The following is an 18,495-nucleotide window of genomic DNA, read 5'->3' on the forward strand; positions in this document are numbered from 1 at the left end:
TTTTTGCTCGATGCTTTTTCTTTTTTTCTTTTTTCTTGGTTAATTTTCTATCAATACGCCGAAGCTAAGTAGGAAGCCATCAATTGATGAGTCAAGTGCCACGTAGGACTAAGTAATTGATGATTCAGGATAAATTTTATAGAAAGGATTACACTATTAAATATAAAAAAAAATTAATAAATGAGTCTCAAAGAGAGTTAAAAAATTCAAAAACTAAGTTGTATAATTGAGTTCTAAAGATTTAAATGACCAAAAGATCAATTTTTGCTTATATAAGAGGAGTTTGACAACTCTTATAAGCGTTTAAAAAAATAATTATGCATAAGTTAAGACAAAATTCCTATCACATACTTATCTAGAACTCATTAAATATAAAAGGATTAGTAAATGAGTTTCAAGTGAATTAAAAATTAAAGAATTAAGTTACATCAAATATAATTGGGGAATTGAGTTATAAGTGAGTTAAGATTTAAATAACCAAAAAATTAATTTCCGCTATATAAGGGGAGTTTGACAACCCTCATAAGCATTTAAAAAAGTGCTTATACACGGTCAAAATAAAACTTCCCTCGCATATTTATCTTGAATTTCATAAAATCACTTTTAAAAAAATTAATCCAAACAATTAAAACCCTGAAAATTATGAAATCCCAATTTAGGTACTCTAAATCATATAATTTCTGGGAGAGACAAAAACCTAAATTGGAAGTATAAAATCACGGAGAATAGACCAAAATGCCCTTATGCTTCTAAGGCAAATTATTTACAAAATTGACTTGGAAACAATAAATTCTGATTGTAAAACCACAACTCTAAAGTTAAGAATACGAAAAACTTTTTTTAATACAAAAAATTATATTATTTCCACAATTCATCTAGAAATAACAAGTTTTGTATGTAAAATGACAAATCTAAAATAGATATTAACATTTTTTTCCTCTAATATAAGGATGTTTTAGTCTTTTTCTCATTATTTCATAATTTAAATTTAGACTTTTGTTTCTAACAGAGATTATATGAATTGAAGTACCTCAATTCGGATTTCACGATTTTTTTATGGTTTTTCATTTTATTAGTCATTTTAATTTGAAAAATATTTAGAAGGAACATCAGCTTGCCCAAAGTGTTAACTTTATCTAAACCGCCCACCAAAATTTTGATCTGTATATGAAGTGAACATTCTTCATTTCTTTCAAGTACATGATATAAAAACTAATTGGAGTTTGAATTTAATTTTAAATATAAAATTTTAATTTAATTTTTTAAAATTTACAATTTTTTTCAGATACTTTGATTACACATATTAAAGGGAAGGCACCAAGAAGTAGTTCCAATGCACATAATTGAAAATAACTAACTTAACTAATTTTCTTACCTCAAATTAGTTATCTTTAATATTCTTAAATTAGTTATCTAACTCTTATATTAAGAATACCATCTCCTATCCTTAATATAAGAACTAGTTGAGGGTTAAATTTGATCTTAAATATAAGATTTCAATCCATCTTATCTCTCACATTTCCTCAAAATATCACTATTAATTGTAAGGAGTTCTTACTTCCTACCAGGGGATCATTCTAATCATCCCATATACATTATGAAGAAGATAGGTTAGAGATACGAATACACATTTATGATAAATAACCAAGTTAATTGTTTTTTTAATATCTTCAAATTAATTATCTAGATCAGGATAGTATTATGTTTTATTTTAACCTATGCCATGGTTATGTTTTTAATTATTTCAAATGTAGTCATGTGGCAACCTCTATTATCCAGATCGTGAATAAAATTTAGACAAGACATCACTTTTGACAAACACAAGCTGACAGCTTAATAGAAATAAATTCGAAACAATTTTAGCCCGTCCATGTCCCTTGAAATTTTAGTTTATTCTGCATTGAAAATGTTTTACGTACATGATTTCTATATCTTAATTCGAAACAATTTCAGCTCATGCATTTCCCTCAATCCCATCGACAGGTGCAGACACGTCCTCACCAAAAAGAAAACAAAGCAAAACAATATAGTACATACATGAAAGGTTTTTTAATTTTTTTTCCTGATAATATTTAAATCCAATCTAATCCGATAGGTATGTCAAAAAGGAATACAGTGTAGGAAAACTTGTTTCAAAAAGGAAAAAAAAAAGAAGAAAATTTCATTAAAAGACCTCTGCAGCAACATAATTTCAATTCAGGACCAAACAATTTTGAAACTTCACTGCAGGTTGTTGGGGGCAAACTAAAATTAAATTGGGAAGCAAAATGTCTAGATTATCCTTAATGTTTGAAGAAGAAAAGAAAATGGTCTAATAGGTTCTTACTCTTATTCTCTTACAATAGAAACCAAATTTCCTCTGCTGCACAAAAAACTAGTTTGGGTTCTCTGTGCTCTGTTCTCTCAGTATTTTCACTTCACTTTCTCTTGTCTTTGATGAAGAGTATAGTCTTATTTTTTAGCACTCTCTTGTGTTCAACAAATTGATTATGATACTCCTCCGGTCCTAAATATAAGAGCCTTATATTAATGTGTATAAGGGTTTTATACTTAAGACTGGAGGAGTATTTTTTTTTTTTGCTGGCCTCTGACTCTTTCCTCAAAGATTTTTACTTCTAGTATTTCGTCTTTCATTTATATTTTGTCTTTATATTCAAATGGAGAGGAAAAATAAAATTGATAAGTACTGATTTAAAATAGTCTATGCTTAAACTGTGTTGAAACCGTTTCCTATTTTCAGAACCAAACAAACGTGTTTTAAAATCCTTTTTTTACAAGAATTTTAAAGTATTCTATATCAAGTATTTTGTCAAATTAATTTAAGAATAATCTGATTTTAAGAATATTAATTTAATATATAAAAGAGGGCTCTTCGTGATTGTGTGTTGCGTGTTGCCTAAGAAAATGTCCATTATTGGATTAAAAAAATTAACTCCGGGACGATCTTCTTTTCCCAATGTTCTAAGGAATGAAAGGAGGCTGTCAAAGTTAGACACATACAGGCCAAATTATATAAATCTCTTTGAAATTTTGAGGAAAGTTGCAAATAACTCTAGACATTTTAGAGTTTCAACTTAACTCCCAACCTTTTATTTATAGTAAAATGCACTAATTACTCATTAATTTTACCTAAATGAAAAAAAAAACCCTTTTACGTTAAAATTAGAATGTATATTGTATAGTATACAAATGTCCTGTATTTTTAAAATTCTATTTTTATCAATCCAATTATTAGTTGACAATTAAGATTGATTTTTAAATTGTTTTGTTTTACTAAAATACTTCTTCTTAAATATCTAGTCAGAGGTTCAATCTCCAATAGTATATATGGAGAGGGTCTTTTGACCAGCAATAAAATTGTTTTGGGAAGTCTGCGGTATGAAAAGATTAGTTACTACTATTAGCAATGGATGCCCTAGGCTTACGGGAAAAAAAAAAAAGTACTTCTCATTAAGATAAAAATTATTTAAGCAATTGCCTTTGTTTAAAAGAATAACTTTTTTACAAAATAATTTTGATACATATGTTTTCAAAATTTATAATTCTTTATAAAAATGACTAATTCTGTTCATTTATAAAATATTATTATTTTTATTTTTCATCATATTTATTGAGACTTAATTATTTTTTTTAAATGAATTAAAAATATTTCAAACACATTTTTTTTCATCAAATTGCATGGACGACGTAAATTTGGAAGATTATATAAATAATTTTAATTTATAATTTTAATTTCTTAACAAAATTTTTTGTTAGAAACATTGATAAATGTATCTAGTCAATTATATATTTATTTTAAAAAGTAAGAAAAAGAAAAAAAAAATCTCCAATTCTTGAAAATAATTGTAGTCCAAATTACGGATATAATATGATAATGTGTAAATTATTAAATAGAAAGTATTTTGATATAAATTTTAATTCAAAAACATCTTTTTAGAATATTTTAAAAGATGTTTGCATTTGAGTGAATTTTTTTTAGAAAAAATCACAAAAAAATCCTAAAAATTAAAAATTGCATACGGAGACCCATTTACAAAATTTATTTTTATGTGTTATCAAAACTAATACGAGTACTAATTTTGTAATGAGTCTTCATTTGTAAAAAATTATCACGTCAAATCAATAAAACACACATAACATTTTACATAGCATATTGTGTAAGTTAATAACTTTATAAAGATCCCGTGAACTTTAAACCGGTTGCGTAGTACTCCCTTAACATTTGAAAATTTAAATTTTAATATCTTAAAGCTCAGGGAGTTTTAACGAAGTTAATTGTGAAGTTAAAATTACTCATAAAAATAGTTTAAGGATAAAATTGTTCCTGAAATATATTTTAGGACAAAATTGCATTACAAATTATTTTAAAATACTAGATACTTCTGCAAAAATATCTTAGTACGTTAGATGCGCTTTAACCAAATCAACAAGTACAAACCTGTTCTCACCAAAAGGAAAGCAACGTAAAAGAACATATTATTACTCCTCTTATTCTTAATATAGGATGTAATTAACTAATTTAAATAGATTAAATATGTTAATTAAATTAGTTAATTTGATATTTTTTTAAACATTACAAGTATATTTCGTAATTCTCACTCTCTCTCCTGCTTGATTATTATTCAGAGAATATCAATAAGATTAATTTGAAAAAAGTTGAAAAATATGTTAGATAAGTTTTACATAAAAAAGAATGTCAATTCTTCAATCATGTCTTATATTAAGAAAAGGCTAAAAATGCAAAGTAGAGATATGACTGACATATCAAATTTAAGGGTGTTTGGAACGCCCAAAAGTGCTTCTTAGAAGTATTTTTTCATAAACGAGACAAATTCCTTTACATATTTATTTTATACGCTGTAAAAACACTTTTAAAATTATAATTTTGATTCCATCCAAACACTTTTTAAGTAGGTGTAAACCCAGAAAATGTTTTAGGAAAAGTAAGAAAACACATGTTCCATATTTTTCGAACTCGACAAGACGCCAACGTTGGCTGGATCCATATTTTCTGCTTAGTTTAAAGATGTGCAAATCACGGGTATATAGTTCACCTAACCACATTATCTGAGGAGAAAACATTACAAAGCCAAACAGGTGATGATTCTTTTTTTTGGTTGGCCTTTTACACTTTCTTTAAAGGTTTTTTCCTCTTTCATTTATTTTCCTTTATATCCAAACGAAAAGCAAAGGATCCATTAGATTAGAAATGAGAATAAAAAAAGGAAATGGAAATAATAAAACTTCTTTTTAAACAAAGTCACTTTATTATTTATTAAACACAATTAAAAATAATTTCTTTCTTATTTTTCCTTTTTCTTTAAAAAACGAAAAATTATTCACGGACGAAATTCAAAACTATTTATTTCTAAAAGTCAAATTCAAATAATTAACACCCAAACTACAAAAACTTGTAAGCATTCATTTAAGCATTTAACACTTGAAGTCATTAAAAATAAAAAAAATTAATTTGATCTTTGTAAATAATTTTCAACTAAAATTTTTCTGCACAGAAAGCACCATCATTGGATAAAACAGGAGATGACGAAGGCGAAGCTTGAGTGCTTGACTGATTTGAGGGATGCCGACATATGTTGGCGTGGACGGCCAAGATTTCCTGTAGTGATTTCCTTTTCTATTTTCAAAAGAAAAAAATCCCAAAAAAACGCCTTTAGTCATATTTATAAGGCGGCGAGAAAATTTTTTTTCCTATCTATAAGTCACTTTATTAATTTTTAGTATGAATATACTATTTTGTCTTTTATTTATTATTGTGTAGATAGTTATTTTTTAAAAAAAATATATGTATTAAATAGGAGTAAAGTTAAAACATTGTTACATTTGAATAGAAAGTTAATGCAATTAAAAAAAAAATCTATATGAAATATAATGGAAGTGTTTTATAAATAAAATGTGAAAGAATCCCCTTTGCTTCCTACTAAAAATGTGAAATCCCTTGCCCCGCTAGCTGCACTTAAGTACCTCTTAAATTTAAAACTTATAAATAAATATTGTTTACTACACTTTTTTTTTTTTTTTGATTGAAAAATTTTAGGAAATGGGTCGGGCTCACCCACGATCCAAGGGCAGGGCCCCTAACGCTTGATCCACTGGGGCTTGTCCCTATGAGCACGGGAGCATGACAAGCAAGCCCTTTTTTCTGGCCCAAAGGTAGGAATCACCCAGCTTCACTACGCTTGTGGAGATGCCTCCCCCAGCGTCGCGAATGAAGCCACAACAAAGTGGCACTTCCCAGGATCGAACCCCCTCCCTTTGGTGAGAGAGTCCGACCCCTTCGCCAGCTGAACCCACAGACGAGGGGTACACTTTTTTTTTTTTTTTGATGAAACTTGTTTACTACACTTTAATATCAACTAACTATACATGAAAAGAAAATAACAACACATTTTATAGTAATTCTTGATTTCAAATCCTAAAATTTAAGAGTTTTTTTTGTTGAGATTTTTCAAAAACAAAAGACATGTTTCGAAATATTCTATATTCGAGTACTAGTCAAATGGACGGCATCAAAGCAAATTAATTAAAAAATAATTTGGTTTAAAGAATATTAATATTTATAAGAGGATTTTTCTTGATTCTAAAAGAAGATACTCTAAGAATGTTTAGATGAAAATCGAAACATAATTTTAAAAGTAATTTTATGAAATTAAAAAAAAATATGAAGAGTTTTGCCTCAACATACGTACAAGCTTTTTCTTAATTGATTTTGGGGTATCCTCAACTCCCTGTGTTAGATAAGAAAATGTGCATTATTGGATTGATAAATTAATTTTTGTGAAGAGCCAAGATGAGTTATCAATTAGTGAATATTCAGCTCACAATTAGAGATATAAATAGCCAGGCCCTATCACGAGCCTACAACTTGGCCTAATTAAGGCATCATATGGCTTAGGGGGTGTTTGGATAAAGCCAAACCATGGTTTGGAGAATAGCTTCTGGAGAATAGATTCTGGAGAGAATAGATTTTGAAAGAATAGATTTTCTGAAAAAGTGATTCTGATAAAGTGAAAGTGTTTGGATAGTTGTTGTCAGAAGTGCTTTTTTATATATAGAAATTACTAAAAAGGACATAAGTTTAAATGATAATTACATATAAGATATATTTCATAATATATGTTTATTTAAAGTAAATAAATAATATTAATAAAATATACCTTACGTATATATATTAATAAAATAAATATGTTTTTTGCAAAATAATTTAATAAAGTAATTAAATATGTATATATATTAATAAATAATATATAGTAATAAAATAATTAAAATTAATACGTATATATATTAATAAAATAACTAAATATGTTTTTCATAAAATAATTTGTCACCGGCAGCGACAAATTTCAGAATGGGAGGAGAGAGAATTTTGTTTTCCACCGTTGAAGCCTCTCTGACAGGAGCAATTATTATTTCAACAAACATATTTCTCCACAATCCACAATTTGCCAGCTTATACGAAAACCATGGTTTGGCTGGCCAAAACCATGGTTTTCATAGAAACCTTGGTTTTCCTAAAAAAATGGGTGTTTGGCAAATTTTTTTTCAAACCATGGTTTGGGTCCCCAAACCATGGTTTGGAAAAAAACCCAAACACCCCCTTAGTTTGTTTAACAAATAGATTACGTCCAAGGTCTATTTAGAGGTCTTTTAAGGTGAATAGGCTTAGCTTTTAAATTTAAAGCCTAACCTAGAAGTATGTAGGTCTAACATGATTAATTTTTTAAATATATATTAAAATATGTTGGCTTCTAAGTGTACAAAAAGCCTATATTTGTACATGTTTTAGTAGGTCCAAAAACTATTTAGGACCTTCTATACTTGAGACATGAGGTCTTTTCAAAGGCTTACATTGTAAGCTAGTCTTTAAAAATGTTTTAGGCTTGCCAAACCTTTCGAAAGTTTGGCCTGAGCCTAAAAACAAACTTATATACATGCTCATACTTTAAACTTTTGTTACGTGCTCAGGCTTATTTAGTTAAAATCTCATATGGTTTGGCTTATTTCTATCCCCACTTATAACAAAAAGACTCATGATCCAATTCACCTAAATTTTTTGAAAAAAAGATTCCTTATAGCATGGATGAGGTGAGTTTGGGATTATATAAATCATTTAAATTTATAATTTAAAACTTTTAAACAAATTTTTTATTACAAACATTATGGATTAATATAATTTTTGGTCCATCAAATTTGCTTTCATTTTGATTTTAATCTATCAATTTTCAAACCATAAGTTTTGATCCCTTAAGTTTTTTTTTCGTATTAAATATTGGTCTCTATACTTTTTTTGTAATAGTACTGAAAACTGCATTACCAATTAGATGAAACAAACAAAACCTAGTTTCCTCTATCAACACCCCTATCTAAATTAGGAGGTAGTTGATCTAAGATATAAAAGTTACCCTCTAAAGAATGGGATAGTTTAGCCGAGTGATCAACAATCATCAAAGATTCTCTCGAAACATGAGAAGGAGCAATGGGCTAATCTCTGCGACACAAAAGCTTGGCTTCATCAATAATGTTCTTGAAAGGGTGATTTGCCTCACAGCCTCTACAGAAAAGGGAGAGGGCTTCAATGCAATCTATAATGCAAAAGAACTTGTTTGTAACCTTTTACCCAGCACAACTTGAGAGAGTGTATAAATCTGATCACCTCTGTAATTGCTGAAGGAACAGAAGTCAATTTACAACTAAAACCTAGAATCCACCATCCTTCTTTATCCTATAGTGCTCCCCTACAACCACTCTTTTAATCTGGTGGAACAGAACCTTACACTTCAAACTTAACATACTCCCCCTAAGTACCATTACTACTTCCCCTATTACATTGGAAGCTAGTATAGAAGTTACACAAGGAGATTAACTCTTTATCCCAATAGGATCTAAAGAAGTTATCAATAGCACTGCTACTACTCGAGTCATCTCTAGAACCAAACAATTTATTACAACGCGACACCCATATATCCCAGCAAATGTATCCAAACAACACTACCCACTGGATCTTTTTAGTAAAAGGTTGACCAGCCTACTTGCTTAAATTCCATTTGACCCGGTCCACCCCCTGTTTTGCACAGAAGGTTGGCCTAAATTCTGCTAAAACTATTGATTCCTATCGTCAGTGAGCATTGGTGCAATCCCTAATCAGGTGCATTGAATCTTTCATGTCCTCGCATCCAAACAGACATGTTGCAACTTCCATGAGTCCTCATCTAGCTCTAAAATTAGTTTTATGTGTTCGTCAATGAGTAAAGAGCCACATGAAGGTGTTAACATCTTCCAAATGCTATCCTCCTGTTGATGAGTACCTGCAAGTAAAAAAAGATATGCAAATTAAATAGAAAAACAACCATCAGTGGATGGTCTCAAAAACATTTTATCCTCTCCTCTCTCCTCACAAGGTGGATGTGCAACAACAATTTGATCAACAACATGGTGAGGAAACTAATGGCACATCTTTTGTCTATCCCATTTCCCCCAAGGGGTCACATAATCACTAACTTTCTCATCCTTATCAATCTTACACTCCAAGTCCGGTACCAAGTCAATCAGCAGTTTATGTATCTTTGACCAATTCTCATACCAAAAGAAAATATTGTTTTGAACCCCAATTTTTTTTGCCACACCGTTCTTAAAATGACTCCAAACTTCACAAATACCCTTCCAAGTGAGGGAACAATTATGGGGTTTCTTTAGTAGTGGCAACTCCATGGTACCACAATTGTATTTACTTCTCAAGACTTTCACCCAAAGAGCCTCTCTGTCTACCACAAGGTTCCAACAGAGCTTCAGGAGAAAAGCTTCATTTTGCTTTCGTAACTTCTTGATTCCTAAACCTCCAGATTTCTTCTCTTAAGTCACCTGATCCCATGCCATTAAGTGACCTTTCGGTTACTATCTCTTTCATCCCATATGAAGCTCCTGCTGGTCTGATAATCCTGATTTTAATATCTTATTTGATATCTTTTTGGAGATATTTATCAATTAAAGTGAGATAAATTACATTAATTATGGGTATTTTGAATCAAATACTGATTGCATGAAATTAGAGATTTAATAGAAAATCTTATCATATTTTTATCTCTTTTTAAATAATTGATTTTGGATTATATGATAGTATCTTAATTCATCTTTTGCAAGCCTGAGAAAAGGAAACAAACATAAAAGAAAAGCTGAAACAAAAGAAAAGAATTTAAAAAAAAAAAAAAGGAACAAGATGCAAGAGATGGGAAGCACGGATTTTGGGAAGATATTTAGATATATATTAAATCTATCAGTTGCAAGATATGGAGGCCACATACGACACGCCAACTCCCTATATATATATATATATTATATATATATATATTATATGAGGACGCACACTTAGAAAAACCACGGAGCCATACTTACACCACACTCATACGCTACCTTCGTACACCGCCGCAACTCAATTTCCTTCTACGGCCAATCCTCACATTCATCCTTCTCCCACGGCCTCATGGATTCTCATTGCTTAAAATATATTGTGGATTCTTCTAGAGCTATAAGAGGCTAATTTCCTTGTGCTTCTTGAAGATGGAGGAGTAGCTTGAGTTTGGAGCTTCAACTAGGGGAGTATTTAGTTTTCTAATTAATTTTCTTCTGACCTTCATTAAATTTTTCCTATGTTAGGAATGTTTTCATTTGATTTGGAGACTGAGATTATGCATTATAATTTCTGTTAATTGGATTTTTGCGATTTAATTTGAGTTGTATTACTTGGGATTTGAATTCATATATATATTTCCTTTGCACTCATTAAAATTATTTTATCTGGCGCGTTGTTAGATTTTATGATTGAGATGTATTTCAATTGAGTGTCTCCGTGAGCATTCTTTGAGAGGAAAACAAGTTTTATTAACTCAATCTAAATTGTACATCAAATGATTTTTAAAAGTGGCTTAATAACTTGATTACTATCTAGCGTTTAGAGTGGTTAAGTGTTGAGTTTACTTGACCCAAACCGTGTTTGGGGTTGTTTCTCTTAACTTGGTGTATTATTTTACTCTCACATCTTTATTAAGCAAGGATAGCTATATTCCATTTTCAAGAAGCCTTCTCATTACTGATTTTCTAAAACCCAAATTTGCATTTTCCATTCTTTCTTTATTAAAAAAAACCAAAAAACAATAGTTTAGATTTATTTCTTATTTTCATAATTAGTTTTATTGATTGAAAAATCATCTTCCAAATCCCTTCTTTTAGTTCTTTGTCACTTAGTTAACTTAAAAATTAATAAAAAGCTCCTCAAGAGACATGACCCGAGTTGTGCTTTACTGCATAATTTGGTTTTATTTTTTATTTAACCCAAGACGACTAAAAAAGTTCAAATCATGGTCTTTTCCAAGACTTTTATCAACTGCTTTGGCAAGAGGATTGTCTGCATATAATAGGAGGCAAGAGCAGATAAAACTGCCTTAATAAACTCAAATCATTTTGTCTCTTGAGAGACCAAAAACCTTTGGCTTGAAATTTTAGGGACCGAATCCAAAATGAGTGCAAATTTAAGTGGCTAACGAGTGTATTGATCGAAACATTTAGAAACATAGTTAGTCAATTATATATTTTTTCAACCAATAATTATATATTTATTTAAAAAATTAATCAAAAGGTCATTCATTTTTTTTGTTTACATTAATTAAGTACTTAAGTTTCTGTCCCAATTTGATAAAAGTATTAAACAAACCACTGTTAAAAAAATAAAAATAAAATTGTGAAGAAGAAGAAAAACCTAAATTCTTCAAAAAGATTCAATCAAAATCAAAGATATAATATGCTGAAGGATAAATTAGTAAATAAAAAGTATTCAAATATAAATTTTAATTAAAAAATATCTTTTTAGAATAATTTGAAATAAACTAACAGTTTGAATTTAAGTACATATTTTTAAAATAAAAGAAAAATTTTTGTAATAAAAGAAAAATATGAGAAATTTTAGAATATTTTATTTTTAATTTTTTTTATCATGAACTCCTTGCCATTAAGGTACTATTTTTTTTTTTTGACAAATATTGTCACATCATATCAAGAGGAGACATAGGCAACTTAAATGGCGTCCTATGTATGTTTTAATAAAGTTATAAAAAATCTGTGATTTTTAAACTAGTTGCGTGCTCTAAAATTTAAAGGAATTTATAAATTACGTATGATGTCATGTAGAATGCCTCCATTAATCAGATATGATAATTTCTGAAAAAGAACAGTAGCATTGTCTTAACCACAAAAGGTTCACGATGAAAAAGTAAGAGGTTAGGAGCTTAGATTGAAATTTTAAAATATTGTTGTGTGCGATTGACGTAAAATTCAAGGGGTTTTATATAATCTAGCCTGTAAATGTAGTTTTTGCATTGAGAAATTAGTTTTCCAAGAAAGAAATTAAATTTAATAAACAAATTGAAGGAAACAAGGCCAAGCGTAATGTGACGCCGTAAACAATGATCATGGGGTCTCACTGATGCTGCAAATTCGTTTTGCCTCCCCGAGACTTCCCTGGGCAATCCGAAGACTGAAGAGCATGTGATGGTCCATTATAACGTTTAATTTGAAGAGTAATAAAAATTGACAGAATGCCTGCCAAAATTTTAATTTAAAGCTATAGTTTTAACAAATTTTTTATCAGGCAATGATGCTTAATTAGAGATTTTTGAACATGGTTAAAAAACCAAAATATTCCCTATAACTAGGGGTGTCCATGGAGCAAAAAAAAAAAAAAACTAAGGGTGTTAATGAGACGAAACAGACCCATTTCAATAGTGTTCCCTCTTGATTAGGATGAAACAGAAACGTTCCGTCCTTTTTTGGATTTTTTTATCTTTTAAACAAAAAATTAACTATATATAAAATATAAGAAAATAGATAAAAATAAGAAAATGACGGGGAAAAATTGTTTTTTTGTCATCAAGAGATACAAAAAAAACTTAAAATGTTTAATAAAAAAGGCATCATGTAACCCATAAAAAAACAACTTATAAACAAATAATCAAAATAACAATTGATAAATATCATTACCAAAATATTATTACAATAATAAATAAAATAAACTTATAAAAATTAAAAACATAGATAATATATTAGGATGAGACTAGGACAGGACACTCATGTCCTGAAACAATTTTGCTTTCAAGACAAGGCTGTCTCGTGTCAAAATAATTAGAATAGAAACGAAACAATAGGATGGGACACAGTTAAACACCCTATTTGTAATTGAAAAATAAAATTAAAGGTAAATGCGGTCATGACTTTTTTTTTGTGCATGTTTTTTCCCAAAGTTTAAAATTGTAAAAAGTTACTCCCCGCTATTAAAAAAATTGACAATCAACATTACTATTTTAACAATCAACCTTAATTTTTTTTTTAAATAATAACAGGAATCATTGTTACAATTTTAGATTTTTTGTACAAATCTGTACAAAAAAACTTTCTAGTAGCCAGTGGTAGTAAAACTTTCTCGCACAAATTAATACGTCCATCCTAAAAATTACCCCATGCAGTTTAATGTTCAAAACTTTATTTGGTAAGTCAAGACATTTAGTGGCGTCTTCTATTTTCACTACGCATCACTTTTGGCAAACCCAAGCTGACAACTTAAAGAGAAGTAAATTCGAAACAATTTTAGCTCATGCATTTCCCCTGAAATTTTAGTTGATTCTGCATTGAAAATGTTTTATGTACATGATTTCTATCTCTACAATGAGAACAATGATACAACACAAATTACATATGGCCCACTGGGATGTTTTATAATACATAAACTGGCAGCTAACTGAGATAGTAGTGTCTTAAGAAGGAAACATCACTACATACTGTAATCCATGGAGCATTGTAGAAGGTATGAGCATTCTGGAGTGTAAAACCATGGAGGTAAGGCAATGGAATTCCTCCGCTTAATAGCCAGTTCACTAATGGCAAGACGGTGGTTCTGAGTATGGTTGATACTGCTAACTGCATACATTCAAGAGAATTGAAGTCAAGTTGATAACTATCTGCCTGAAAGTATATTCCTCATGTCTCTAATATAAAACTTACTCAACTAATGTTTTTTTTTTTTGGCCTGAACTCAACTAATTTGAATAGATTGAAGAAGTGTGACATGATCTCCCTAAAATACCCTTGTGTAATATTAGATTATATGTCAATATATAAGTTATGTAAATTAGTTTGGGAGAAAATGATAAATACAAGAGATAAAGTAAATGGAGGTCTTTTATTTATTTATGACTAGAACCAACCCCTAACTGACTCTTATATTTAGGATCAGAGGAGTTACAATCAATGATCATGTATTTCAAAATATGTGGAAGCATAAATCAATTGATTTGTAAACATGAAAGGGTATGGGCACTTGACAAGTTAAGCTAGCACGAGCCATCTACTTAACAGACGTTGTGAATAGTAGACAATGTTATACCACGCTGCAATAGTCATCAATTGTTTAAAGTTCAAGTTCACCTTGTTTTCCATATAAATACGAAGATGTAAACTGAAAAGATGCTAAAAAAATGAAGATGACATTTATTCAGATTTACCTGGATCAGATGCATGCGCAAAGGACCAATCTTGCTCCATTTTAAGTATGTGGAAAAACCATTCAATCTGAGACTTCCAGCAATGTCGTTTCGGAGGATTTCTGCAGAACATGAAGCACTAATGTCCTGTATCAATAAGCAAAAACATGTAAACTGAGAACACCTCGATTATAGCAATAATATATTCATTATATAAACTTTTAACTACCGAAAGAAATAATTTTATGTGAAAAATAGAATCCTAGACATTCAGAGATGGAAAAGAACACGAGCAGTTTTGAAAATTCAGTATAAAGACTATAAAGTAGGCATGCATTTAAGAATATGGAATCAAAAGTGAAAAGCATCAATGTAATATAGCTTCTTTGAGAGCACAAGCATCCCATAACTTTGACATTCTAGTTAAGCATCTTAGCTCCCACTTTTGAATTTCAATTCATAGCAGATATTGTTCTCGAGCCTTCGCTCTAATTATAATTTTCATTTTCAAAACAAGGCCTAGTAGATCTGATCATCGTCTGCACTTCAAGACCAATGGGTTTCATGGGTAACAGTGTGGTATATATTATGGTACAATTATTCAACAGTCTTCACTTTATTAAATTTTTTCAGTTGAGGTATTTCTAACACTTCATTCAAGCATACCACTGAAATACAAGCAACTTCCCCAGCATCCTCAACATCAACTATTATATCTACATGAATGGTAGCGCCAATATCTTGGCTGGTCACTTGTATAATTGGTGGAGATGATACTGAGATATTAAGCTCCATGTCTTTATTTGGATATTTCTTGTATAGTTGAGGAACTATGAATCTCCATGCAGCTGTGTTCAGAAGGGCCTGATCTGGTAGTTTATCAACCATCCATTGCATGTAACCAGCCTGTGGGTAACAATACCATCAGCTAACTATCAAACTATAATTCAGTCCATAATAATGTAGAAGCATCCACCATAAATGTGAGTCGATTAATTGGAATCATTTAACTAGTCTAACAACAGATTGGCTCTATTCTTGCTGCTGTTGCTGCTATAAAGAACTCGAATAGATATTATGGGGAAGTTCGAAAATCCAAGGTTGATTTCAACAACAACAAAGCAATAAGAGCTATGGAATTATGCTCAAGTCCAAACCAATGGAAGGCAACATGATCTGCCACTTAATGCCATTCCATTACATTCTAAACTTCCAAACGCTCCTTAAGGGCTTGTTTAGGAGGTTGGGGTGGGAAATTATCCAAACAGCTGTTTGGACCCTAAGAAGTAATAGGGTGAGATGGATTAGGATGGGTTTCCAAACAAAGGAATGAGAACTCCACCCACCCACTCTGTAGGACTCCTAAACAATGTCTGAAGCTTTCGCGACTGACCTTCATGAGAAACAAAACACTGAAATAATTGGACTAGGACATGAAAGTGTGAAAATAGAAACTTTCTGAAACTTACATTGAAGTAAACCAAGGAAGCAGAATTTAGCACATCTTCATGCAATGAAATCTTGATCATCTTAGACAAACCACCACAGCGAAAAGAAGTCTCTGGTTCTCTGTGGAAACATTGAGGAACTAAAATTTCCTTTTTCCCTGTGAATAGACCATTGATTTCAAACTCAATGGAAGAATTAGTCAACACAGGATTGTTCACGAAAGAAACATTTAGTACAGCGGTTTCGCCCAGGGAGATTTCTTTTGGTAGGGACTGCAATGAACTGCTAAGCTTCAATATCCCTTCTCTTATTTTACCAGAAATGGCATCTTCAACTGCAGATGCTATTTTCCCTTCAAAAAGATCCACTATCCTGGAACGAACATAAAGAAATTAATAGCATGTCATCTTCATCTTTTTGATGATACTGAGAGCAGCATGTGAACCATATTCATACTGGCATAGAAGGAAAATCATAGTATTTTGTGAACATTGTCTGAAAGGAAAAACTTATCAAATAAAAGCAAACTACTTGAAAGAGGCTGGTGGAGGCAATTAATGGAGACAATATGCTTATAGTAACAGAAGAAATCCACACTTCAATTAAGCTTTTGTCAACATATGGATATTCTGTTGTATGCTTTAGACCAATGCGGAGCTCCTTCAATTTTGTGCCATTTATTATCCTGTTTCATTTGATTGAGAAGTCAATTGACATGTATCTAGCAAATATAGCTCTGCATTTACCAATATAATAAATTAGCAAACACATATTTCACAATAATAATATGGGAAACACAATTTCCAACAACAAAAGAAGTAAAATTCTCCAAGAAAGAACATGTTAACATTCTTCATTCATAAAAAGACACGGCTTAAGAAGACTGCTTACCTTTGGTAAAGCCAAGATGCTCCACCTTTCAATTTTATGAGCAAGTCTTCTACGTAACATCCATGATCTAGGAGAATCAGCTTCAGACTACCTTCTTGGTTCTCGAAATTTATAGTCAGGCCCACTTGCATGCCTTTAACCTTCAACGCATAGCACAATTTAGAGAGATATATTTTCAATTTTACCTGAAAAGCTGAAAATAAAGCACATGTGCACCAAAAATGCTGCTGTCCACAAGATTTTGCCAATCAGATACTGGCATACATGAGTTTTATGGTTTGCCTAGGAACCACAACTGTTTTTGTTACCCCCTTTATCAATTTATTGTAGGACGGCGTAAGAGGTCTAGTTATATTTGAACAGAACTCATCTTGAATTCATGTGCTATGTAGCTACGGTTTGAAATGCACATCTTTTTATATATGAAACGGCTGAAACATTTGAAGTTGCTTTATATTTCTCCATATAATCAACTTTTGCAAAATATTTGCCATTTCTTCTAGGCCTAAGCTGCTGAGTTCAAGCCCAATACACTATAAATGGTAAGTCAGATATGAAACCTCTGCAACAGTACAGAGAGAGGTAAGGCTAAACATAATTAATATATGTAGCTTTGATTTTCAACAAGCGTCACAAAATAACTTTTTACCTTCACAAAGGCGTTCCCACTATCAGAAACAGAAACAGGCAATAACCAAGTGCTACAAGAATAACTCCAGTTCATACTCAAATTAGCTGTGCCGCCTGAAGCGATTAGAACTATTCCCCTCTCTCCAGTCTTAACATATGAAGAAGTTATGTTGACATCAACAAAAGTAATATTGGAAAGAACTATTTTACATTTACCAACGAGCCTGACTCTGGCAGACTTCTCGATTTGAGGCAGTTGAAGTGCAACAAGAGATGACATAGCTTCGCGGATGAGCAAATCTTTGGCGTAATCAAGACCCTTTTCAGATATGGCCCCTGAGATGAAACCTTCTTCTCCATTAAGTCGAAGAGAAACACTTGTTGGAATCAATAGAAGAAGTAAGGAAACGAAGAACATGTTAGGTGCCATCCTGCCGGGAAACTTGTGAAGAAGCTTGGGAAGTTAAAACAGAGTCGCATGAAATTAGGAACTGATAAGAGAACAGTTTTGTGGTCCAGTTAATCAATGAAAAATAGAAACTTTGAGCTACCCATACAGTGAATTAACAACTGAAGCAATAGAATCTCAGGGGGGAAGGTTTCTTTTTCCCAGCTACCAGTCGCTTTAGGAACAGTGATATTTTGAGTTTTGGCCAATTGCCTGTGTATTCGTGTAATTAGTATTTTCCTCTCAATTCTCCAAGCTGAGATTGAGCGCGAGGCCCTCGAGGTCTATAAATTTTACGTTTAAAAATCTTCTTCATCCCTCTTTGGATCGCATAATTTCAGAAGATTCGCATTCCTGGATAAAATAGTTGGGGGATTGGACTCTTGACAGTTAAACTGCTTCTTTGAAACCAGGGCATGTCTCGTTAATTTTTAATTACTGGTCATTGCCGTGAATCACTAGTTGGAACGGCTATAAGATTTGAAAGACTTTTATTTTTAAAATCGTAATTTATGAAATATGAAATAAACATATAAA

The 18,495-nt window shown here is 31.0% G+C and overlaps 1 protein-coding gene across 2 annotated transcripts; it reads right to left on the reverse strand.

The window, feature by feature from the left end:
* Nucleotides 1-13,635: 13,635 nt before the first annotated feature.
* LOC114717128 (putative BPI/LBP family protein At1g04970) lies at nt 13,636-18,119 on the reverse strand. 2 transcript variants are annotated; one of them, XM_028902219.1, is made up of 6 exons: nt 17,530-18,119; nt 16,881-17,020; nt 16,010-16,361; nt 15,207-15,446; nt 14,562-14,687; nt 13,636-13,977 (listed from the first exon to the last, which is right to left on the reverse strand). In XM_028902219.1, the coding sequence occupies exons 1-6, from the start codon at nt 17,938-17,940 to the stop codon at nt 13,795-13,797; spliced, it is 1,452 nt and encodes a 483-aa protein (XP_028758052.1). In that variant the 5' UTR covers nt 17,941-18,119; the 3' UTR covers nt 13,636-13,794. The 2 variants fall into 2 exon arrangements, with proteins under 2 accessions (XP_028758052.1, XP_028758053.1); XM_028902220.1 differs by having other exon boundaries at nt 17,721-17,961.
* Nucleotides 18,120-18,495: the final 376 nt, after the last annotated feature.

The sequence above is a fragment of the Neltuma alba genome, unplaced genomic scaffold (genome assembly GCF_004799145.2).
Source record: "Neltuma alba isolate B1F8T4 unplaced genomic scaffold, ASM479914v2 tig00011709_pilon, whole genome shotgun sequence".
NCBI lineage: Eukaryota > Viridiplantae > Streptophyta > Magnoliopsida > Fabales > Fabaceae > Neltuma > Neltuma alba.

Coding starts and splice junctions, on each gene's coding strand:
- LOC114717128 (XM_028902219.1), bottom strand. CDS start 17,940: ATGGCACCTAACATGTTCTTCGTTTCCTTACTTCTTCTATTGATTCCA. Junction 17,021..17,529: donor GTGGGAACGCCTTTGTGAAG/GTAAAAAGTTAT, acceptor TATGCGTTGAAG/GTTAAAGGCATGCAAGTGGG. Junction 14,688..15,206: donor AAGTTGCTTGTATTTCAGTG/GTATGCTTGAAT, acceptor TTATTGATACAG/GACATTAGTGCTTCATGTTC.